The sequence below is a fragment of the Rhinatrema bivittatum genome, chromosome 4 (genome assembly GCF_901001135.1).
Source record: "Rhinatrema bivittatum chromosome 4, aRhiBiv1.1, whole genome shotgun sequence".
Taxonomy (NCBI): domain Eukaryota; kingdom Metazoa; phylum Chordata; class Amphibia; order Gymnophiona; family Rhinatrematidae; genus Rhinatrema; species Rhinatrema bivittatum.
In genome coordinates this window covers 166,116,588-166,141,821 of record NC_042618.1, presented here as the reverse complement: position 1 = coordinate 166,141,821, position 25,234 = coordinate 166,116,588, and the positions used below count along the sequence as shown (strand labels likewise).

At 49.4% G+C, this 25,234-nt stretch overlaps 1 protein-coding gene across 1 annotated transcript in view; it reads left to right on the top strand.

Moving 5' to 3' along the window:
* DNAH17 (dynein axonemal heavy chain 17) overlaps positions 1–25,234 on the top strand; it is a 1,486,981-nt gene that overhangs the window by 25,862 nt on the left and 1,435,885 nt on the right. The window contains exon 2 of the mRNA XM_029599137.1: positions 11,196–11,392. Coding sequence (XP_029454997.1) covers positions 11,196–11,392 — 197 coding nt within the window. The remainder of the gene's footprint in view (positions 1–11,195; positions 11,393–25,234) is intronic.

Sequence of the window (25,234 nt, the reverse complement as noted above, 5' to 3'; positions counted from 1 at the left end):
ATGTCTCCCTGTAACTTTTTTAGGTGGGATAAAACTTTTTTCCTCTTTTTGGGGGAGCCAAGACCATGCACGTTCCAAGAAATCAATTGAACCATAAGATTACCCAAATAGTAAATAGAAAGGGTATGTTTCTAAACATGTGTCTAGGGTCAGGGGTCCCAGCTGCCTCTGCCCTATACCAACCACCCAACTCCCGCCGTGATAACTTGAAGGCGCTCCGTCTGCAATCTGTGACATACATCTGTCCACACACACCACCATTCAGCCAAACTATACCCGCCACCCATACCCCATCCCACCATAGTACTCTAAACCAGATGAAACCCCCCTGAACCCTATACCTCCCCCTCCCACCCCCTCCCCAAACTCCCCCCCTCCCTCCCAGAAAGCCCCTAATGTCCTTAGAGAAAAAATATGATCGGTCCCACATCCCCAGATGTGGTACCAGATCAGGGGGTCCGTAGAGGGTGTCCGGGTGCCACGGCCAAAAGAACTCTCGGAACAGTCCATTTCATTCCCTCACGTAGTGCGAACTCAGGAAACCGAAATAACATAACTGTGGTGTCTCCGATACCACACAGTCCATTGGCAGGCCTTTACCGGCAGCCAAAGGTAAAGTCACATCCAGCGCTCTCTTCTCCACCAGCAAGCTGTAGCCCACTCCGGTTAGGCCAGCTGTTTATCTTCACGTAAAATCCTGCTCCATGGACGAAATGTCCAGTTTCAAAAGTCACATGGAAAGTGAGGCAGAGCCATTCAGACGGGGCTGTAGAAATTTCAAAGCTTCTTCTGGTTCCCGAAACGTGTAGGTAGTATTATCCTGCCAGATCCGAAGCGGGGAATTGTAGGGTAAAACGAATCTTGTGCTCAAACAGTTTAGAGCACACAGGAGAGAACTGCTTCCTTTGTTGGGATACCTGCGCCGAATAATCCTGGGTAATCCGGACTCTATGTCCTTTATAGGTGATCTCCTGGTTTTTCCTGTATGCCAACCAAATTCTCTGCTTAATAGCGGAATTCAGAATTTTAGCAATCGCGACTCGTGGCCTGGGGTCCGTCGGGCGCTTGTTCCCCAATCTGTGCGCCCTTTCAACTTTAAGTTCGCCCCGGAGCTCCGTAAGGCCTACAGCATCCGGAAGCCAGCCCTCCAAAAACGCCACGAGGCCCTGTTCATCTACTTGTTCAGGGAGACCAAGAAAACGTAAGTTATCTCTCCTGAGGCGGTTTTCAAGGTCGTCCAATTTTTGCTGGCATTCCTGCAGCGCTTTCGCTGTAGCGGTGACTTTCGCGCCTTGCTCGCTCAGCCCTTCCTCCACCCCCACGATTCTGCCTTCGAGCACGTCCATCCGCGGGCCAAAGTCCGAAATCGTAGCTTTTACCTCTGCCAGCTGTTGTTGAATCCCCGCTAATTTAGCATCCAACGTCGTCTCCAGAGTAGCCTGTAAAACTTCCACTGTTAATGGCGCAGTTTGAGACGGGCTCGCTTCTCCCGTGCCGGGCGCCATCTTGGAGTCCGCAGATTTTCCCTTCTCCTTTTCCTTTTCTCGTTTCCCACTTCTAGAGGCCATGGGTTGCGGGGATTTATGCATAAAATTGACTATCGACATTCGGCTACACCTTTCCTGTGTTCTGCGCTCGATTTCGCCGATTGTAGGAGGCAGTGTCGGCAATTTTCCAGCCGTGGCACCCGGAGCTGCATGAGAGCGCGTCTTCCCTAGCACATCACCCCACGTGACCCCCCAGCTTTTTTAAACTTATTTTTTTAATTCAAATTACTTAGTCTCTCTGTGCACTGGGCTTCACTGGGCAGTTTAACAGGCTGGGTCTGTGCAGTCAAGTGCCCAGGGAGTCTGCCTCTTTTGTGCTTACAAGCAAGCAGCTTCTGTGTGCACGCCACACACATTAGTGCACAGCCAGGCACTGTGACAGTGGGCAATGGGTAGTTTTAACAGACTGATCCTAACTATTGGGTGGGTCTGTGCAGTCAAGTGCCCAGGGAGTCTGCCTCTTTTGTGCTTACAAGCAAGCAGCTTCAGTGTGTACGCCACACACATTAGTGCACAGCCAGGCACCGTGACAGTGGGCAGTGGGTAGTTTTAACAGACTGATCCTAACTATTGGGTGGGTCTGTGCAGTCAAGTGTCCAGGGAGTCTGCCTCTTTTGTGCTTACAAGCAAGCAGCTTCTGTGTGCACGCCACACACATTAGTGCACAGCCAGGCACTGTGACAGTGGTCAGTGTTACTACTCAGTGACATTAAATCCATAATGTCAGGGAAAGAGAGATGTGGTCGAGTGATTGGGACTGGCAGAGGAGGCACCTCTAAAGACACTAGTGCAACACCACCAGTACAGCTAAAAAGGCAACTGTCGCAATCTAAACTCTTTGTAGGGGATGGCAGTTCCATGCCAAAAAAAAAATGAAATCTGACCATGATGCATCGTCATCGCCACCACTTGTTTCTGGCCCTGTAGTTTTGGAGGTGAGGGAAGGGGAGGCAGAGTCATGCCAGACAAAATGTAGACACCCAAAAGCAGCAGGGGGACAGAAGTCTCGACTAACACTTAGCGTTGACAAGGTAGCACAGTCACTGTTTGCTTCTGATTCAGATGAAGAATCTTCTTGTGTGGGATTCTCATCAGAAACGGAAGAAGTAATAGCTGACGAATCTTCGGTAGAATCAGTTAGTCTTGTCTTAGCCTCCACAAATGTGCAGCAGGGGAGAGATGAAAGTGATAACAAGGAGGAGGAAGAGCAGTCAGCACAGACACAGAGGGTGACTGAGGCCCCCTCTGGCATTGGTTCTCAGGGTGCAACCACTACCTCAGCTCCAGTGTCAGCATCCACCCCCAAGGTGTTAGAGAGGGGAGGATCACAAAAGACATCTGCGATCTGGAGACACTTTAAAGTGACGGAAGACCCGCGTTATGCTCGGTGTAATTACTGTGCCAGGGATATTAGCAGAGGCAAGCAAATTGGACATCTGTCTAATTTTGGCATGAACCATCATATGAAGAGGCAACACCCAACAAGATTACTGCCATCTGGGGATGGTGGCAGTTCCAGTCGGGGGATCCCTTCCAACCAGTGTGCAGTGGTAGGAAAGCAGCAGAGTCAGCCCATGCCCTCATCCCCTTCTAGCAGTCAGGTGGCAGGCCAGCAACCCCCTGACATGTGGCAGAAGCGACAATCCACCATGAAGGAAATGGGGTGGAGTGTGGGAACGCTATCCCGGGGTAGGAGGCAGGCAGCCTCAAAAGTTGTAACCAGGACCATTGGGGAAATGATTGCCCTTGATGACCAGCCATTGCAGTTAATAGAGAATGTGGGTTTCAAGCGTTTTTTGAAGGTCGTACTTCCAAATTACAAAATCCCCTGCAGAACCACATTTAGTATAAAGGTCAGGGACTTTTGGCCAGCTTGGGGGGGCCTCCTGACCCCCACAAGACTTGCCAAAAGTCCAGCGGGGGTCCGGGAGTGACCTCCTGCACTCCGGCCATATTGCCAGTATTCAAAATGGCGCCGGCGCTACCTTTGCCCTCACTATGTCATAGGGGTCGACGGTCGGCCGACGGTCGGCCCCTGTCACATTGTGAGGGCAAAGGTAGCGCCGGCACCATTTTGAGTGATAATGCCTCTGTACATGTCATTGTGAGGCCTCACCTGGACTATAGTGTTCAGTTCTGGAGCCCATATCTCAAAAAGGATAGAGACAAGATAGAAACAGTTCAGAGAGAGGCAACCAAAATGGTGTAAGGTCTACACTCAAAGATATGTGCGATGACATAAATATATATACACTAGAGGAGAGGAGAGAAAAGGGAGACACAATACAGACTTATAAATACCTGAAACGTATTAATGATGCACAAGAATCAATCATTTCCCGATGAAAAGAAGCTGTAGAACTAGAGGTCATGATATTTATTTATTTATTTATTTATTTTTAGATTTTTATATACCGGTGTTCCTATATGAAATAAAGATCACATCGGTATGAAATGATATGAAATTCCAAGGGGATAGTCTCAGGAACGATGTCAGGAAATATGTTTTTCATGGAAATGGTGGTGTATGCCTGGAATGCCCTCCCAGAAGATGTGACGAAGACAAGAATGGTAATAGAATTCAAAAGAGCATGGGATAACCCCACAGGATCTCTAATATCTAGAGAATGGAAATGAAGAAACAGGGTAATGAATGGTAAACTTTGGTAATAATTCTGCCTAGCAGTAATCTGCACAGACTGGCAGTTACAACCCTAAACAGAGTGCATGGAGTAACTTGCACTGGGCAGCAGTTACAACATGTAACTGCTCATCCACCAAAGATCGAGCTCATCCACCAAAGATTGAGCCTTCTTGACAGCAGCGCCAACCATCTGGAATACCATGCCCCCAGACCTTAGACAAGAACCTTGCACGCAGACATTCAGAAAGAAACTCAAGACTTGGCTATTTCGACAAGCCTTCCCTGATCTATGACCACCCCAACTGCAATAACTCGCCTTGGTCCGCCAGTCGACGTTCCCCATCCCTGATATGGCTTCTGATGTTAAATTAATCAGTCCCGAGTTTTATGAACTAATACTATTTAGTCAGGAACATTTGATATTTTACAGCCCTGAGTATAGGATATTATTTATATATTTGATAATATTCAGTCCTGAGTACAAGTGTTGCGGTCTGCACCGCTTCCCCTCTCTTCCCAGTGACCGGCGCCTACCTCCATGTCAGGAAACGCCGCACTCCGCGGTCTCCAGGTCCCAGGGACGTGCATAGGCCCATGTGGCATCCGCCATTTCCTTGTCTCTCTCGCAGTGGCCTCACGCACGAGTACGGCCACTTTGTGCGTCCAGAACCCGGAAGTCTGGCTCCGCCCACGCTGATGACGTCACTCTCCACCCAGATATAACCGGCGCCCGGACCTTTCCTCATCGCCTTGCAACGAGGTTCACTACAGTCCTGTAGCTCTGAGTTGCGTGTCTACTTGCCATGTTCCTGCCTGCCTTGACTTCGGTTCGTCCTGACTACGCTCTGCCTGCTGCCTGCCTTGACTTCGGTTCGTCCTGACTACTCTCTGCCAGCTGCCTGCCTCGACTTCGGCTCGTCTCTGTTCCTGCGTCAGCTTCCAGTCCAGCCTCCTCCTGGTTCCTGCGGACTCCGCTCCAGGTTCTACTTGCATCCACCTACGCCTGCTCTATAGACTCTCTCCTGCTGCTACTCAAGTCCCAAGGTGCCAGAACCCTACGGGCTCCTCCTGGGGGGTTCTGGGTACCCGGGTGAAGATCTTGCACGGGACTCTATCCTCTCTGGTCTGCTTAGTTCTCTGTTGCTGGACTCTCTCGCTGGTACTCAAGTCCCAAGGTGCCAGAACCCTACGGGCTCCTCCTGGGGGGTCCTGTGTACCCGGGTGAAGGCCTTGTACCAGACTCTATTACTATTGGACTTCCTAGCTCTCTGAGTCTTGGCTCCGCCTCCCAACCTACCCCGCCCCTCGTAGTAGGTTGGCCCAAGGGTCCACTATTCTACCGCAGAACCCGGCTGCAACAGTTTGCAAGGCCATGGACTCGGCGGAGGCCCCGAGCTTACAGGCTATTCCAGGAATGGCTCAGCGCCTTCAGCAGCAGCAACACTGTATAGACACCCTAGCAGCTACCGTGGAACAATTGGCCGCCCAGCTGGAGGTCTCGGCTCGGGAATCACGTCAGGTGTCTCCTGCCTCTAATGCCTCAGCTACGCAGTTACCTACATCCCCCTGGTATGCCGGGGACAGCAAGTCCTGTCGAGGGTTTTTAAACCAGTGTCAGGTATGGTTTACCCTCCTTCCGGCCCAGTTTCCTTCAGACGCAGAGAAAGTGGCGTTCATATTTTCCCTACTGGATGGTAAGGCTCTTAACTGGGCTTCACCCCCGTGGGAACGTCGGGACTCAATGCTGCAGAACCTGGAGGAGTTCCTCACTAATTTCCGGCTCACCTTCGACGACCCTGCTCGCCTAAGTACAGCAGCCTCAGAGCTCCTCACCCTCCGGCAAGGAGTACGCCCCGTGGCAGACTACGTTATTGAGTTTCGTACGCTAGCCATAGAGGTCGGTTGGCAGGACGATTGCCTGAAGGGCATCTTCCTTGAAGGACTATCCGGCCGTATCAAGGATGAGCTTGGCAGGTCGAGACCTCCCAGGGGACCTCAATGACGTCATCGACATAGCTGCTAGGGTGGACTGTCGTCTCCAGCAGCGAGCTAAGGAGACTCGCGCGCTCCGCAGACCACCTCCTTCGTCACCTACCATCTCGAGGTCCAGGAGTGCCGGGGCGCCTACCACGCCGATGTCCAGTGGGGAACCCATGCAAGTCGGCAGATCGCCATTAACTCCTGAGGAAAAGAGAAGACGCCGTACCTTGGGCCTCTGCCTCTATTGTGGAGACAAGGGGCACTTTCTCTTGGCTTGCCCGGAGCATCCGGGAAACGCCACTGCCTAGGCTATACTGAGGAGCTACACCTAGGCACTTCTGGAACAGCTCCTCTTTGCACATTACCGGTAACCCTGAGGTATCCTGGAGGGGAACTCCAGGTCCGTGCGTTCATCGACTCAGGTGCGGAAGGGAACTTTATAGTGGCCGACCTGGTGGCCCAGCTCGCCCTCCCCACAGTACAAAAGATCCCTCCGCTGCGGATCTCCTCCATCCGAGGTACTCTGCTCCCCGGAGTCATTACCAGCTCTACCGTTCCCATTACTTTACAGACAGGATTACTCCATTCGGAACAGATCTCCTTGCTCGTCCTGGAGCGGGCAGTGCATCCCTTGGTTCTGGGCCTGCCGTGGCTCCGTCTGCATTCGCCCCTTATCCAAAGGGACGATTTTTAGCTGGTTCGGTGGGGTCCAGCCTGCTTTGACCGCTGCTTGCAACTTCCGCATCCGCCTAGACCCCTGAGCGTCTGCTCCTCCCAGCTGTTGCCAGAACCATACCGGTCCTTTGAGGATGTCTTCTCTAAGGAGATGGCGGAGATCCTCCCACAGCATCGGCCGTTTGATTGTTCTATTGATTTGCTGCCTGGGACTACTCCGCCTCGCGGCCGAGTATACCCTTCGTCCTTACCCAAAACCAAGGCCATGTCGGAGTATGTGTCAGAGAATTTGGCCAAAGGGTTCATCCGGCCCTCTCGCTCACCGGCAGGTGCCGGCTTCTTTTTCATGGCCAAGAAGGACGGGACTCTCCGGCCATGCATTGATCATCGGGGCTTGAATGCGATTACTAAGCGGGATCGTTACCCTCTCCCGTTGATCCCGGAACTGCTGGACCGCCTCCAGGGTGCTCAGGTGTTTACTAATTTGGACCTCAGGGGGGCCTACAACCTGGTGCGCATCCGTCCTGGGGATGAGTGGAAGACGGCGTTCAACACTCGGGACGGGCATTACGAGTACCTTGTAATGCCCTTCGGACTCTGTAACGCCCCAGCCGTCTTCCAACATCTAATGAATGAGGTTCTGTGAGACTTCCTGAACTCCTTTGTGATAGTATACCTGGATGACGTTCTCATTTTCTCAAGGGATTTGGAGTCTCATCGCCAGCACGTGAAACAAGTCCTCCAGGTCCTCCGAGAGAATCATCTGTACGCCAAGATGGAAAAGTGTACCTTCGAGGTAGAATCCCTGCCTTTCTTAGGTTATATTATCTCCTCTACCGGGTTCCGTATGGATCCAGAGAAAGTAGCAGCCATCACCCAGTGGCCCCAGCCCAAGGGGCTCAAGGCCTTCCAGCGATTTTTGGGCTTCGCGAATTTCTACAGGCACTTCATTCCAGGCTACTCCCACCGGGTGGCACCACTCACAGCTCTGACCCGCAAGGGCGCTGACACCAAGAACTGGCCAGAGGCTGCTGTCGCTGCGTTTGCCGATCTCAAGAAGGCCTTCCTTTCGGATGTCTGCCTCCGGCACCCGGACCCCTCCAGACCTTTCATAGTGGAGGTCGATGCCTCCAGTGTCGCCGTGGGAGCTGTATTGAGTCAACACTCGGACTCTGGGAAACTCCTACCCTGCTCCTACTTCTCGAGGAGGTTTTCTCCAGCTGAGAACAACTACTCTATTGGGGACAAGGAGTTGCTGGCTATTAAGCTCGCCCTGGAGGAATGGAGGCAGTGGCTTGAGGGGGCTTTGCATACCACCACGGTTTTTACTGACCATAAAAACCTTGAGTTTTTGTCGCAGGCCCAACGTTTGAACCCCCACCAGGCTCGCTGGGCCTTGTTTTTCAGCCGATTCAATTTCGTCCTGCAATATCGACCAGCGGCCAAGAACGTCCGGGCGGACGCCCTCTCCCGGACCTCATGTAACGAGGGGGATCCAGAGCCGCCTCAATTTATCTTGGATCCAAGTAAGGTCCGCCTTTCAGCCCTGACGGTCCTCGCCCAGGATAGAACCATAGTCCCTCGCAAGGATCGCCTCACGGCAGTACAATGGGCTCACAACTCCCTCATCGGAGGGCACGCCGGACGGGAGAGAACATTAGAACTTCTCAACCAGTATTATTGGTGGCCCAATCTCCGGCGGGATGTCGCCACTTACGTGCAATCCTGCCCTACCTGTGCTCGCCAGAAACCCAGCCCAGGTTCTCCTTGTGGTCTCCTCCAACCATTACCTATACCCACGGAACCTTGGACACATTTAGCCACGGATTTTGTGGTGGACTTGCCACCATCTAGCGGCCATACTGTAATCTGGGTGACAGTAGACCGCTTTTCAAAAATGGTGCATTTGGTTCCCCTTCTGAAGCTCCCATCAGCTCCCGAACTAGCTCTCCTTTTTGCTCAGCACATTTTTCGCCTGCACGGCCTTCCCCAGGATGTCGTCTCGGACCGAGGACCCCAGTTCGTGGCACGTTACTGGAGAGCTCTCTGTAAATGTTTTAAGGTAAAACTCAATTTCTCCATGGCCTTCCATCCACAGAGCAATGGACAAACAGAGCGGATGAATCGTACCCTGAAATCCTATCTCCGCTCTTTCATAAATGAGAAACAGGACAATTGGTCCGAACAACTGCCCTGGGCTGAATTCGCCTACAATAATCAGGTCCACACGGCTACTGGTATGTCTCCTTTCCAAGTGGTATACGGGAAGCCCCTAAGACCGCCACTCCCTCTTGATACTTCTAGCGCCTCGCCAGCTGCCCAAGCCACAGCCCGGCAACTTCAAGTTCTATGGCATGGAACCCAGCGCAAACTACACCAGGCAGCTGCCTCCGCCAAGCAAGTGGCCGACCGCCACCGACGGCCAGCACCAGCCTACCAGCCCGGAGATCGGGTATGGCTCAATACCAGGAATATTCATCTCCGCCTTCCTTCCTGGAAATTTGCACCCCGGTTCTGCGGCCCGTTTCGAGTGGCCGAGAGAGTGGGCCTAGTATCCTACCAACTAAGACTGCCATCCACATTTCGGATCCATGACGTTTTTCATGTGTCCCTACTCAAACCAGTGGTTCTTTCCCGATTCCACCGCACACCTCCGGATCCCGTGGCTGCACCCATAGATGATGATCCAACATATCAAGTGCGGGAGGTTGTGGACATCCGCTTCCATAACCGCAGGTGGGAATACCTCCTAGCCTGGGAGGGTTGTAGCGATGAGGATAATACGTGGGAGCCCAGCCGCAACATTCTCGACAAGGATCTTCTGCGCCAGTTCCATCGGGACCATCCCGAGAAGCCCGGACCTCTCAAGAGGGGCCGTAAAGGGGGGGGGTACTGTTGCGGTCTGCACCGCTTCCCCTCTCTTCCCAGTGACCGGCGCCTACCTCCATGTCAGGAAACGCCGCACTCCGCGGTCTCCAGGTCCCAGGGACACGCATAGGCCCATGTGGCATCCGCCATTTCCTTGTCTCTCTCGCAGTGGCCTCGCGCGCACGCGCGAGTACGGCCACTTTGTGCGTCCAGAACCCGGAAGTCTGGCTCCGCCCACGCTGATGACGTCACTCTCCACCCAGATATAACCGGCGCCCGGACCTTTCCTCATTGCCTTGCAACGAGGTTCACTACAGTCCTGTAGCTCTGAGTTGCGTGTCTACTTGCCGTGTTCCTGCCTGCCTTGACTTCGGTTCGTCCTGACTACGCTCTGCCTGCTGCCTGCCTTGACTTCGGTTCGTCCTGACTACGCTCTGCCTGCTGCCTGCCTTGACTTCGGGTCGTCCTGACTTCGCTCTGCCTGCTGCCTGCCTTGACTTCGGTTCGTCCTGACTACTCTCTGCCAGCTGCCTGCCTCGACTTCGGCTCGTCTCTGTTCCTGCGTCAGCTTCCAGTCCAGCCTCCTCCTGGTTCCTGCGGATTCCGCTCCAGGTTCTACTTGCATCCACCTACGCCTGCTCTATAGACTCTCTCCTGCTGCTACTCAAGTCCCAAGGTGCCAGAACCCTACGGGCTCCTCCTGGGGGGTTCTGGGTACCCGGGTGAAGACCTTGCACGGGACTCTATCCTCTCTGGTCTGCTTAGTTCTCTGTTGCTGGACTCTCTCGCTGGTACTCAAGTCCCAAGGTGCCAGAACCCTACGGGCTCCTCCTGGGGGGTCCTGTGTACCCGGGTGAAGGCCTTGTACCAGACTCTATTACTATTGGACTTCCTAGCTCTCTGAGTCTTGGCTCCGCCTCCCAACCTACCCCGCCCCTCGTAGTAGGTTGGCCCAAGGGTCCACTATTCTACCGCAGAACCCGGCTGCAACAACAAGTGATTATAGTCCTAAGTATATGACTTAATATTATTTATTTCTGAGACTAGATATTATTTATTTCTATGTTAGCCATGACTCTGGCTTTTCCTCCTCCCAGTTCAAGTGCCCCTGTTTTATTGTAACTTTTATTCACTTTTTCACTCTTCGCCTATTGTTCACGTTGATGTTAATGTTATTGCACCGCTGTTTATTGTAAACCGATACGATATGATTGGTATCATGAGTGTCGGTATAAAAAAGCCCTAAATAAATAAATAAATAAACATGTTGTTGGCAGACTAGATGGAACATTTTGGTCTTTATCTGCCGCTATTTACTATGTTACAGTCAGTTTAAAATAAATGCATCCACACAGAAGCTATGAGTGCTGGAGGCTGTATGGTGGCTGAAGTACTCTGTACTATTTTCTTTTTTCAGGTATCTAAAGTGCAAAAATTACAGTAAATGACTGAATCATATAATTCAAATGTCTGTTTTTCAGGTTATTTACCCCATGTTCATCAACAGTGAAAATATGGTTGGATGGCCTTCAGTAGTATCAGATGATGTAATAAAGCGAGCACATCGACTGAAAAATGAAATGTTTGTGATGGGAGGGAAGATTAAAGGGAAAACCCTCCTAGCCCTACCAGAAAAATTAGAGAGCTTGGATTCATCAACGAATATCTCTATAGGGAGGTAGGTGTTTTGAGGAAGGGCTCATTTGTTTTCTATTTGTAACTCTTTTTCCTTAAAAAGTATAAATATTTCAATAATGCTTGTGTTGTATGAAATATCTGTCAGAGCTTTACATAATTTTATTTAAAAACGTGGTTTAGGGGGGGCGCTCTTCCGCGACCGATGAGAGCAGTCGCATAAGACCGGAGCTCCGTCCTCCATGGGCCTAAAAACCGTCAAAAGTGGTAATTTCTTGCTCAAATTCATATCGAAAGTGATATATGTGCTGCATAATCTTAAATTGTCACTACTTTATGGCTTCTAAGAGAAAAACGGCCTATTTAAAACAGTTTTCGTATGGGAAGCTGGCGGCTGAGCCGGGGCCTGAAGCGTGCTTAATGGCGCCACTACCTACCGATCCAGACGCCCTGAAGAAATGCAATCGGAACCCTTCGGTTCTAGTTCAGCGGTGGAAAATGCTCAATCTAACCTACCGACCTGGGATGAAATTCGAAATTGGTTCATGGAGTTGCGGTCGGAACCTGAAGAGAGAAGGCGTTCTCCTCCAGAGGATCTGTCCTTTATTAACTTTATTAAAGAAATGTCTCAGACAGTTCCGTTTCAGCTTCAGATGGAAGAGGATTCAAGGCACAAGATGCTGGAAGTACTCCAGTTTCTTGATGCCCCTAAGGAAATGATGTCTATTCCTATTCATGAAATCCTAATTGATCTTCTAAAGAGGAATTGGGAGCCCAGGTTCGGTTCCGCTTGTCAACCGTAAGACAGATGCCACCTATCTTGTACAGTCAGCTCCTGGGTTTCAAAAATCACAACTGGATCATCACTCTGTGGTTGTGGAATCAGCCCAGAAAAAGGCATGGTGTTCCAAACCTCATTCCTCCATACCTCCAGGGAAAGAGCAAAAATCCCTAGATGCTTTCAGCAGTCGGGTCTTTCATGGCTCAATGCTTATATCTCGCATTGCGTCTTATCAATTATACATGACCCAGTATAAAAGAAACCTTTTCAAGAATATCCAGGATTTCACTGAGTCTTTACCTGACCAGTTCCAGGATGACCTTACTGCTCTGGCTCAAAAAGGTCTGAATGCGGGCAAGCATGAGGTCTGCGCTGCATACGACATATTTGACACTGCCTCTAGGGTGTCCGCAGTGGGAATTAGTGCAAGAAGGTGGGCCTGGTTGAAATCCTCTCACCTAAGACCAGAAGTGCAGGACAGGTTGGCTGACCTGCCCTGTGCTGGTGATAATCTCTTCGGAGACAAGATCCAGGAGACTGTGGCGCAGGTAAAGGACCACCATGAAACGCTGCGTCAACTTTCTTCAGTGCCTACTGACTTCTCGTCCAGCTCCAAGAGGTTATTCAGAAGAGATTCTAAGAGGCTGGCCTACAAACCAAGAATGTATTATCCTCCAGCTTCCTGAAGTCGCCCTTCCAAGCCTTATCAAAAAGGTCAGTCTAGACCAGTGGTTCTCAACCTTTTTCCCATCGTGACACATCTGACAGACCACGTTCACATGTGTGACACACTGCTCATTACAATTTACAGCGGAAATAAGAAATAAAGGTCCAGTATTATTTTTATTGTTAAGAATGACACAAGGAAAAGATACATATTCTATCTGAACAGAAATTGCATAAACGGTAAACATCCCACACCAAAACAGCACCAATTTCCAGCACTTAACAATAACCACCTTACCTAAGAAAATGCAACACTGAAAATATTACACCAGGCCTTAAGACATCAATACATCTCCTATTAGGAAAACGGACCAAGTCAGGCTGCTATAGAGCCCTACACAGAAACTACATGCCAGCAGAAAACCTCACCTGAATCACATGTGCTGACCTTCACCTAACAAAGAATAAAGAGACCAAAATGCATAACTAGAAGCATGCAGACAAAAACTGAATTGGAAACTGCAACAAGCCAGAGTCTCTGTATGCAGTGCAACAAAGCAAAAAAAGAAACATCACCCATCCTTATAAAACAAATCAAGAAATATAAAATCAGTAGCAGTAAAGCCATACTAACAAAAAGAACAGATTATTTCCCGTCGATAGCAGGGATGAATTAGCCATGCTGTCCTGGGATCTGTCAATCAGGTCCGGGAGGCGGAGCTTGATAAAGCAGAGGATAGAGTTTTGTACCCTCTGCGGCTGCGCGTGGTTTCCCGCGCAGGCAGTACAGATTCTCCTCAGTCTGTTCTTTCCGCGCGCGAGATAGCACGCGGAGCTGACAGTCTCCTCAATGTCTAAATCGGGTTTCAAACGCTGCCGCTGTGGTAAGGTGATGTCGGTCACGGATGGCCATGACCGATGTTACCGCTGCCTCGGCGGTAGCCATGATGTACCCAACTGCGATTTTTGTAAGAAGATGTCCCCGAGAGCCAAACGCCAAAGGGCCTATCGTCTGCAGGAACTTTTAAGCACCTCGGACCCTTCGGAAGTTCACTCTTCACCGGGCCCGGTGAAGCAGTTAAAATATTCAATGCCCAGAACGGCATCTTCCGACTCCTCACGCCCAAAGGAAAAACAGGTACAAGGGAAACAGGGCTCTGTTCTCCCCGACCGCAGATGGGCGTCGAATAACTCTAACAAGGGCTCGCAGCGAGACTTACCTCTTCAAAAGGATCGACCGCCAACAAAAAGACGCAAAATGGCGTCTGAGTCCTCGGAGGGCACACAGACGCCGACAACGGCGCCGTCTCCAATGAGATCACAAACGGCGCCGAAACAACATAGTACGGCGCCCTCCCCCAAGGCGCCCGTACCACAAAGTCATGCGAAGCAGGTATCGACACATTCAAAAACGATATCTTCTCGTCACAAAGACCGCAAACACAAGACGGCGCCGAAAACAGCTACCTATACGGCGCGGGAACCACCGCTCTTTGCGCCGGATCCAAAATCCACAAAACCGGCGCCGCCATCAACGGTACCTAGAAGACCATCGGCGCCGAACGGAACGGCAGAGCCATCGGCGCCGAGTGGGCAGCCAGAGCCATCGGCGCCTAGAGAGACGCCGGACCCATCGGCGCCGAGAGAAGCGCCAGAGCCATCGGCGCCGAGAGAGACGCCTGGAACAACGGCACCAAAGACGGCGCCGAGGTCGGCGCCGAGGTCGGCGCAGAGTGCATCTGACAAGACGCGAAAACCACCAAAGGTGACTACCGCGCCGCATTCCCGACCACAATCCACGGGACGACCAAACACAGAATCGTCCTACAAACACAAAATAACACCAACTAAGAAGCTATCACACCCAGAAGGCTCCTTCATTACGGAACGTACTGGTAGACGACCAGAGCTCTACTCCTTATCGAGCAGCTCACAGCTCGGCGAGAGATCGCCTAAACGTACACTCAGGTCTTCAGAGCACTCCTCAGATAGAAGGACAACCTCCTCTCATCGGGAACGAGACCCACCTCGCAAATCATCTGCCTCAAAAAGAAAACATGACAGGCATGCAGGTGACTCTCACTATAGACGACGAGACAGGTTAGAAATCAGTCCTTCAACCTCAAGATCATCGGAGATCTCCCATTCAAGACATTCAAAATCACCTATCTACCTGACATCCTCACAGGCTTCTTCTCCATCTAAGAAATCTAGTTCAACTAGAGACCATAACGAACCAATAGAGAAGCAACAAAGAGCAGTTCTGCCACAGGCTACCAAAGATGCTTTCTGGCAACTGTCACAATCGTTAGAAGGATTCTTTAGTACCTTACAGTCGTCATTCATACTGGATAAGGAACCCACGAATACTAACTCTATACAAAAAACTTCACCACCAAGGGCGGACGCAGGAGACACACCAACCTCTCCTGGGGAACTAACTCCGCAGCCCTCTCCAACGCGCTCCAACTCACCGGAGCACTATCGATTCCATTCAGAATCCCCCGCTTCTTCAACGGGGTACCCCTCCGATGTTCCGGAAGGTCAACAAGAACCATATTCTCCACCAGAGGACCTCTCATATCCTCGCTTTTTAGAGAAAATGGGAAACATCCTCCAACTACAGATTCAGAAGGAACCGGACCCCAGAGCAGAAACTCTGGGTTTGTTAAAGATATTCGATGTGCCAGGAGAACCTACCACACTTCCCCCACATGATCTTCTTCATCGCCTCCTTCTGAAATCTTGGGAGACACCCCAATCAGTACAAGCGGTCTCCAGGAAATCAGATCTCAAATTTCGGATCAGGAAGGATATTCCTTATACCCTCTCACAACTACCACACGAATCGGTAGTTGTAGAATCAGCGTTGCAGAGATTTCGGAAACAAAAACTCCATGCCACCTATCCTCCTAACAAGGATCATAAATACTTGGATGAAATAGGTAGGAAAATCTACCAGAACGCTATGCTTACTACACGTATCATGCACCACCAATTTTATATGGTGCAGTATTTGTACGAGTGCGTGCAAGCCACAAAAGGATTACTTTCATCGACAAGGGAAGAACTGCCCCAAACATTACACGATATGGAGGAATGTTCCCGACATCTACTTAGATCAGTATACGAGGGCATGGAAACTTCCTCGAGGGCATCGGCGACAGCTATAGCGGCGAGGAGGACAGCGTGGCTCCGCTCCAGCTCTATTAGAGACGATGTGCATGAGAAGCTAGCCAATCTCCCTTGCACAGGAGATCACCTATTTGGCACAAAATTGCAGGAAACGGTAGGAAAGCTTAAAGACGAGGCACTAGCGGTCCAATCGCTACAGACCCATCAGCCTTATCAAGCCCCCAAACGCTTTTACCCTTACTCTCGCAGGGCGTCATATGGGCGTAGACCTTACCGATCTTATCAAGGTTTCCGTACACAACCTTATCCAACCTACCAAAGACAACAGAATCACCAACAACCATCTCAGCTTCCACGTAGAGGCAAACCGAGAGCGCAACGCCAACAAACTCAACAGCAACCGACGGCAGCTAAGCCGACTCAGTCTTTTTGAAACTGAAGCCACCACCACATCCATCACCACCGCCAGGAAGAATCCAGTCATGTCTACACATGTGGGAACACATAACGTCAGATCAATGGGTGCTGGACATTGTACGTCAGGGATATCAGTTACATTTCCACTCAAAACCAAACCTGCCACAATTCACCAATCCAAAGCAGGTAAGAACCCAACCACAACTACAGCAGGAGATTATTCACCTTTGCCAATCAAAGGCCATTGCACTCCTCCCCAAAAACCTTCACAATCAAGGTTTCTACTCCCCATACTTCCTGATTCCCAAGAAATCAGGAGGACTACGACCCATATTAGATCTACGGGAACTCAACAAATTCCTAGTGAAGGAAAAATTCAAAATGGTATCCCTGAAGTCAATCCTACCACTCTTACAACCCAACGACTGGATGTGTTCCATCGATCTGAAGGATGCATACACGCACATTCCAATGCACCCCTCTTCCTGGCGTTACCTCTGCTTTCACCACAAGCACAGACATTACCAATACAGAGTACTCCCCTTTGGGTTGTCTGCGGCTCCCAGAGTGTTCACCAAGTGCATGGTAGTGGTGGTGGCTCACCTCAGACAACAAAGAATAACAATCTTTCCTTATTTGGACGATTGGCTAGTAGTAGCTCCGACCCGGGAACTACTCGTCTCGCATCTGCATCACATCCTGCAATGCTTACAACAATTGGGATTGGTAGTCAACTTCCAAAAATCTCAGTTACAACCAGCACAACGACTCCAATTCATAGGAGCGTATCTGGACACCAAGCAACACAGGGCGTTCCTGCCGTTGGACAGACAAATTCAATTGCGACAACTTTACAGACTTTACAGACAAAACATATAACATCGGCTCGTCAGGTGCTGGTGGTCCTCGGCCACATGGCAGCAGCCAATTTCCTAGTCCCAAATACCAAGTTACACATGAGAAGGTTACAGTGGGGACTCAAACGGCAGTGGAAACAGCACTCACAACCTCTCTCTCAGGCCATCAACCTTACCAAGGAAATGAAAAAAGACATCTCGTGGTGGCTCCTTCCATCCACGTTAGTCAAAGGGGCTCTATTTCGCCAACCCATGCACAACACAGTTCTAACAACAGATGCGTCCAGGAAGGGTTGGGGAGCACATCTAGAGGTATACGAAACACAGGGCCTATGGTCCATAGCAGAACAATCCCTACAGATCAACCTGCTGGAACTCCGGGCCATTCGCCTGGCTCTACAGGCATTCCAGACATTCTTGCGTGGCCGCAGACTAATGGTATATACGGACAATCAAGTGGCAATGTTCTATATCAACAAACAGGGGGGTTCCGGCTCTTGGACCCTCTGCAAAGAAACATTGCAAATTTTTCAACTTGCTCATCGGCAGAGCATACATCTTCAAGCGACTTATCTTCCAGGTATAGCAAATACAAGAGCGGACAGATTGAGTCGCATATTTCATCCCCACGAGTGGACACTCAATACAGATGTAACGCTCCAAATATTCAACAGATGGGGAACTCCATCAATAGACCTTTTTGCTACGGAACACAACACGCAACTTCCCAAGTTTTGTTCTATCCATCCAAGCAAACTCAGAATAGCGCAAGATGCATTTCTGATTCCATGGTCAACAGGCCTACTCTACGCCTTTCCACCAATTCCCCTCATCACCAGGACAATACAAAAATGCATAACGGACAGAGCGCAGATGATACTCATCGCCCCATCATGGCCGCGCCAACCATGGTACAGTTACCTCCTTCGCCTCTCAACGGACGACCCTATCCGACTCCCGAATCGGTCGGACCTTCTCCTTCAGGATCAAGGGACCCTGCTCCATCCGATGCACTCCTCCCTTCACTTGACAGCCTGGAGACTGACCGGTGGCTACTAACACAACAACAGGTATCACAGAGTGCACAACTCATACTTCTAGAGTCTAGGAAACCCTCCACTAGACTGAATTACAGTTACAAATGGAAAAGATATTCCTCGTGGTGTGCATCACATCGCATATCTCCAGTGGATTGCTCACCGCATCAATTGCTGGATTATCTGCATACCCTCTATGAGACTGGCTTAGCCACGGCATCGATTCGTGTTCATTTAAGCGCTATTGCGGCCTACCATAGACCGGTTAATAATGTCACCATAGCAGCTCATCCCCTTCTAGCTCGATTCCTCAAGGGGATACTGCATATTAGACCACCGTTCAAGAAACCGGCGGTTCCGTGGAACATCAACATAGTATTGGAACAGCTGATGCATGCCCCATTCGAACCCATAGAATCATCGCACTTGAAATACCTAACCTGGAAGGTGGTATTTCTAGTCGCAGTTACTTCAGCGAGGCGTGTTAGTGAACTTCAAGCATTAGTCCACTATGAACCATATCTACAATTCTTCCATCAAAAGGTAGTCCTGAGAACGCATCCCTCCTTTTTGCCGAAGGTTATTTCACAGTTTCATATTAATCAAACCATTGATCTACCAACTTTCTTTCCAAAACCACACACCAATGAACGAGAAGCGTTATTACACACCTTGGATTGTAAAAGAGCATTAGCTTACTATAGAAATAGAACTGCGGCTCCATCACGCCCATCGCAACTATTTCTCTCCTTCGACCCTAAGGGGACAGGACTTCCGGTCACGAAACGGACCATTTCCAGCTGGATAATACAATGCATCCAGTTCTGCTATAACAAACAAAACGTGCCATTGCTTCACAAACCAAAGACACATCAAGTTCGGGCCCTATCCACCACGTGGGCACACCTTCGTAATATTCAACCAATAGATATATGCAAGGCAGCAACATGGACTTCCCTACATACTTTCACAGCACATTATTGCTTAGATCAACAAGCTGCAGCGGATACACAATTAGGTCAAACAATCCTACAATCCGCATCAGCTTACTCCAGGTGATTGCCACAACCTGTCTCACGTTTTAAAAACAGCATAGACTGAACGTGACGGGAGCTAGCGACTCCCAGGACAGCATGGCTAATTCATCCCTGCTATCGACGGGAAAAAACAAGTTTGCTTACCGTAAACGTTGTTTCCGTAGATAGCAGGATGAATTAGCCATGCTGACCCACCCACCTCCCTGGCAATCACTAATCGTTAGATCTACTACTGCTTAATCACAGACTGAGGAGAATCTGTACTGCCTGCGCGGGAAACCACGCGCAGCCGCAGAGGGTACAAAACTCTATCCTCTGCTTTATCAAGCTCCGCCTCCCGGACCTGATTGACAGATCCCAGGACAGCATGGCTAATTCATCCTGCTATCTACGGAAACAACGTTTACGGTAAGCAAACTTGTTTTTTCAAAACAGAGGAATAATGGAATATCCAATAATTAAAAACTCATATCAAAAATTTCTAGATACCAATAAAATATTTTAAAATAGTAGACACAAAGACCCAGTAATGAAAAATAATAAGGATACAAAAAATGTTTTGCTCTGCAAACCTGGGAATGTTTGATATCCAGGTGCCCTGAGATTGTTTTGAATTAGCAGGAGGAGGGGTGGTTTGCTTGGAACTTTCTCCTTTCTCTTTCACACTGGTTCGCAATCGCTCACATATACACATGCTTTTTCTCTCTCACTTATATAGGCTCTTAATTAAACATTTATACACACGCTGTCTATCTTTTCAGGCTTACACACACAGGCTTTCAATCATACACATACATGCTGTCCTTTTCTCTCACACACACAGACTCATTCTCATGCTTATAGTAGCGTGTTCTACCATTCGGCCTAGCGTCCACTCCACGAGTTTTTACCAAGTGTCTCGAGGTGGTGGCAGCCTTCCTCAGGAGTCAGGGTGTCCATGTCTACCCTTATCTCGACGACTGGTTGATAAGGGCTCCGATTCAACACGCCGCATTGATGTCCTTGCTTCTCACTCTCCATATCCTGATCTCCCTAGGGTTTCTAATCAACTATCCCAAATCCAAGATAGTTCCATCCCAAACCCTATCCTTTATAAGGGCCAACCTAAACACCATACAGGCGAAAGCCTTCCTTCCTCAGGATCATGCTTTTACCCTGGCTTCCCTGTTGCATCATTTACAGACTCGAGTATCCTCAACTGCTTGTCACTTCCTCATACTGCTGGGTCACATGGCGTCCGCGGTGCATGTCACTCCGATGGCCCGCCTAGCCATGAGAGTAATGCAGTGGACCTTAAAATCCCAGTGGATTCAAGCTTGTCAGCCAATCTCCAGCATTGTTCACGTTACCACACAGCTCTGCCTATCGCTCGCCTCGTGGATAGAACACTCCAATCTACTTCAAGGCCTTCCATTTCAGGCTCCAGAACCTCAAATTACCTTGACGACAGACACCTCCAACCTAGGGTGGGGTGCTGATGTCGGGGATCTACAGTCCCAGGGAACCTGGTCTCCAGAGGAAGTCAAACACCAGATAAATTTCCTGGAGCTTCTGGCAATCAGATATGCCCTCAAGGTTTTTCAGAATTACCTTTCGAACAAGGCCATCCTGATTCAAACCGACAATCAGGTGGCGATGTGTATATCAACAAGCAAGGGGGAATGGGCTCCTACCTCCTGTGTCAGGAAGCTGCACAGATATGGGCGTAAGCCCTTCCCATTGATGTGCCTCAAAGCCACCTACTTGCTTGGCGTGGACAATGTGTTGGCGGACAAGTTGAGTCGCACATTTCATCCGCACGAGGGGTCTCTCAACCCCATGGTATCGGACACAATATTCCAGCATTGGGGTTATCCTCACATAGACCGCTTTGCGTCACTCCATAACCGCAAAGTAGAAAACGTCTGCTCTCTAATTCGCAAACACACTCTCAACCCAGGGACGCTTTCGCCCTCTCATGGGCCAGCGGTCTCCTCTATGTGTACCCTCCACTTCCACTCATATCGAAGACACTCGTGAAGTTGTGGAGGGACAAGGGTGTGATAATTCTAATAGCCCTCACTGGCCACACCAGGTGTGGTTCCCGATCCTCCAGGACCTCTCAGTGCACCAGCACATTCCTCTGGGGAACGATCCGTTTCTCATAACTCATAACGACGGGTGCCTTCGCCACCCCAACCTCCAGGCCCTATCCCTGACGGCCTGGATGTTGAAAGGTTAATACTCCAACCTCTTAACCTTTCAGAGTCAGTGTCCCAAGTCCTGGTAGCTTCACGAAAGCCTTCCACAAGAATGTCTTATCGTTCTAAATGGAAGAGGTTTACGGTCTGGTGCACTTTCATGTCCATAGACCCCTTTACCTGCTCCATGGTGAGGTTTCTGGACTATCTCTGGCACCTGTCAGAGTCAGGCCTGAAAACCTCCTCCATCAGGGTGCATGTCCGTGCGGTAGCCGCGTTTCATAAGGGCACAACCCTTAGCAACACGCTTCATGAGAGGCTTGCTCCACTTAAAACCTCCACTGCGCCCTCCGGCCCCTGCTTGGGACCTTAAAGTAGTTTTGGGGCGGCTTATGAAACCTCCGTTTGAGCCTCTTCACTCTTGTGATCTCCGTTATCTCACCTGGAAAGTTGTTTTTCTTCTCACTATTACCTTTGCTAGCAGAGTTAGTGAGTTGCAGGCTCTAGTTACCTACCCGCCTTACACTAAAATTCTGCATGACAGGGTAGTGCTCCGCACTTACCCTAAGTTTTTACCGAAGGTAGTATCGGAATTTCATGTTAATCAATCCATCATCCTGCCTACCTTTTTTCCCAGGCCCCATTCTAACCCAAGAGAACAGGCTCTGCATTCTTTGCACTGCAAACGTGCCCTAGCCTTTTATCTAGACTGCACGTCGACCCACAGGAAATCCACTCAATTGTTTGTTTCTTTCGACACAATCAAATTAGGAAATCCTGTGGGAAAGCAGCCCCTCTCCTCCTGGTTAGCGGACTGTATTTCTTTTTGCTACCAGCAAGCAGGCATTCCACTGCAAGACCGTGTAAAAGCACACTCTATCAGGGCCATGGCGACATCAGTAGCACACCTCTGTTTGGTGCCGCTTCGTGTTATTTGTAAGGCTGCTACCTGGAGTTATCTCAGGACAAGCAGGATGATAGTCCTCACATATTTATTTATTTATTTAACGCTTCTCTATACCGACCTTCATAGTTAAAAACCATATCGGATCGGTTTACATCGAACAGGGTAATAACTGGAGTGACAACTAGAATAAATAAGCAAATGAAGTAGAAGAGACCAAAAAGTTACATTCAAACAAGGGATAAGAACTTGGAAGCTTAATCAGCTGGAAAGAGAGGTTAAAGCAACGGTAAGAATATAATATAATACAGTAGTGAGAAAAAACAGATTAAATCACCATGTGCTTTGAAGTATCAGAGTCCGTCGTTCAGTCAACGGGGTAGGTCCATCGTTCAGGTAGAGAATAAGGACAGACTAATGTGTATCTGGGGGATCTGAGAAGGCTTGGCGGAAAAGCCACGTCTTGAGTTTTTTTCTAAATGTTAAGAGACATGGTTCCAGTCTGAGGTCTGATGGGATGTTATTCCATATAGATGGGCCTACCCTGACACGAAAAACTATTGCGGGAAAACTTTCTGTCAAAGTTTCTAGAAACTTTTGACTGGCACACTGAGCCCACTGAGCATGCCCAGCATGCCATGATATTCTCAGCCACAGGGGGTCTCCCTTCATTCTCTTTTTTTCCGTGTTGCTGTAAGCCTCGCGTGATAGGAGCTCTGTGAGTTTTTTATTCACTTTTTCCACATGGAAAATATAACTTTTTAGTCAAAAAAATATCTACTCTGGTCTCCCTTCGACGCATTGTTCGGTGAGTACTTTTTGGCTAACTTTTCTGTCGATTCCTGTCACCCTTTTTTTCGGTACCGCAGGTCATCGACAGTTACCAGGCCTGTTTTTTTACCATGGCCTTGGGATTTAAAAAATGTCCTAACTGTGCCCGAACCATGTCGATAACCTACTTGCATAACGTTTGCATTTTATGCCTGGGATCAGGCCACGATGTCCGAGCTTGTACAACTTGTGCCCAGATGACACCGAAGGGCAGGCATGCCCGTTTGGATAAAATGGAGGAGCTGTTTAAAAACTCACTCCATCGTCATCTTCGACATCGTCACTGAAGAAATTATCACCCTCTGCTGAAAAACATTGAGGAAAGAAAAAGGCCAATGACCGACCATCACTGGCCCCATCCGGATCTTCAATAGCGTCTTCGACATCCACTAGGGAACATCGTGAAAAGAGATGCCATTGACATCGTTCTGTCTCTGTTCCATCGGAAGAAACGGCATCCGCATTGACACCGAAGGACATTGAGCCGATGCCAAAGCGTGTCTGGATACTAGAGCCGCCATGCCCCTCTGTACCTGAGATACCAAGGCACTCTCCACCGGGATTGGTGTTAGAGACTGTGCCACTACGCTCAGTCGTGGAACAGCCAGTAGCGCCAGTCTTAACTTCTCCTGTGGGATTTTGAAATACATCCCTAGGATGTATTTCTCCCTGGGATTTTGAAATACATTAAGAGAACAGAAGCCTCTCCATCAATCCCATGCCCCATTTACCTGTAGGAGGTCGACTCCATCATTCCTAGTCTCAGACTCCAGGGAAGAAGTGACTTTCATGGTTCAACAGGCGATCGTCGAGGTTTTTCAAAAATTCCAGCCTCCTTTAGTGCCAGCACTGGTACAAACACAGACACCGGAACTGACGCCAGAACCGTCGATCTTTCAACCTCTGCTAAATAGAATTGACGCCTTAATCTGTGCTTTTCCAGCACCGACACCAGTGCCACCGATGGCTCCCCCAATGCAACCATCGACACCATCGATGCCTACATATCCACCGATGATTCCTTCGATTCCAATTCCAGGCTCATCGGAGGACGATGGAAGGGACTCGGACTCCTTTCCGGGGCCATCGGGTCTTCAACACCCCTGGGCACTGACATTACCTTCGATGCCACTCTTGGATCCATTGATGCCTTCATGACCCGGTCCTTCGGGCGATGCTGGCCATCAATTACCATCGAGGCCACCGATGCCTTTCGATTCCCCATCGATGCCTTTTCCCCCTTCTTCGATGCCAAAGCAGATTCCAACTCAACCATCCAAGTCTGCCTTTAATACAAAACATCTTCCAAAAGACAAACTGGATCCCTCTGGATCACATTTTCAATCTCATTACAGTCCTTGGGAGGATGTAGATACTGACACTGATACAGAAGATTTAGAATCAGAACCTTCTCCACCAGAAGAGAGAAGGAAGTCCCCTCCTGAGGACCTGTCCTTTGCAAATTTCATACAAGAAATGGCAGATACAATTCCCTTTGAATTGCTTACTGAAGAAGATACAAGACACAAAACTCTTGAAGTGTTGCAATTTGTTGATGCACCAAAGAAGGTGATGGCAATACCCATTCATGAAGTGCTTCTGGAACTTCAGCATCGCTTATGGGAACATCCTTGCTCTGTACCTGCTGTAAACAGGAGAACAGATGCAACATACCTGGTACAACATACCCCAGGTTTCCAGAAACCACAATTGCCACACCATCAATGGTAGTTGAATCGGCTCAGAAAAAAGCCAGGAAACAAAAACCACACTCTTCTGCCCCACCAGGAAAGGAACAGAAATTCTTAGACGGATTAGGCAGAAAGGTCTTTCAGGGATCCATGCTGGTATCTAAGATTGCGACATACCAGCTATATATGATGCAATATCAAAGAAACTTGTGGAAACAAGTTCAAGATATTGCTGATAATCTTCCTCACCAACAGCAGCTGGCACTAAACATTGTAAACAATCTGATTGCCAAGGGCCTCGAATCCGGCAAACAAAAAGTACGGGTGGCCTACGACTCATTTGAAACAT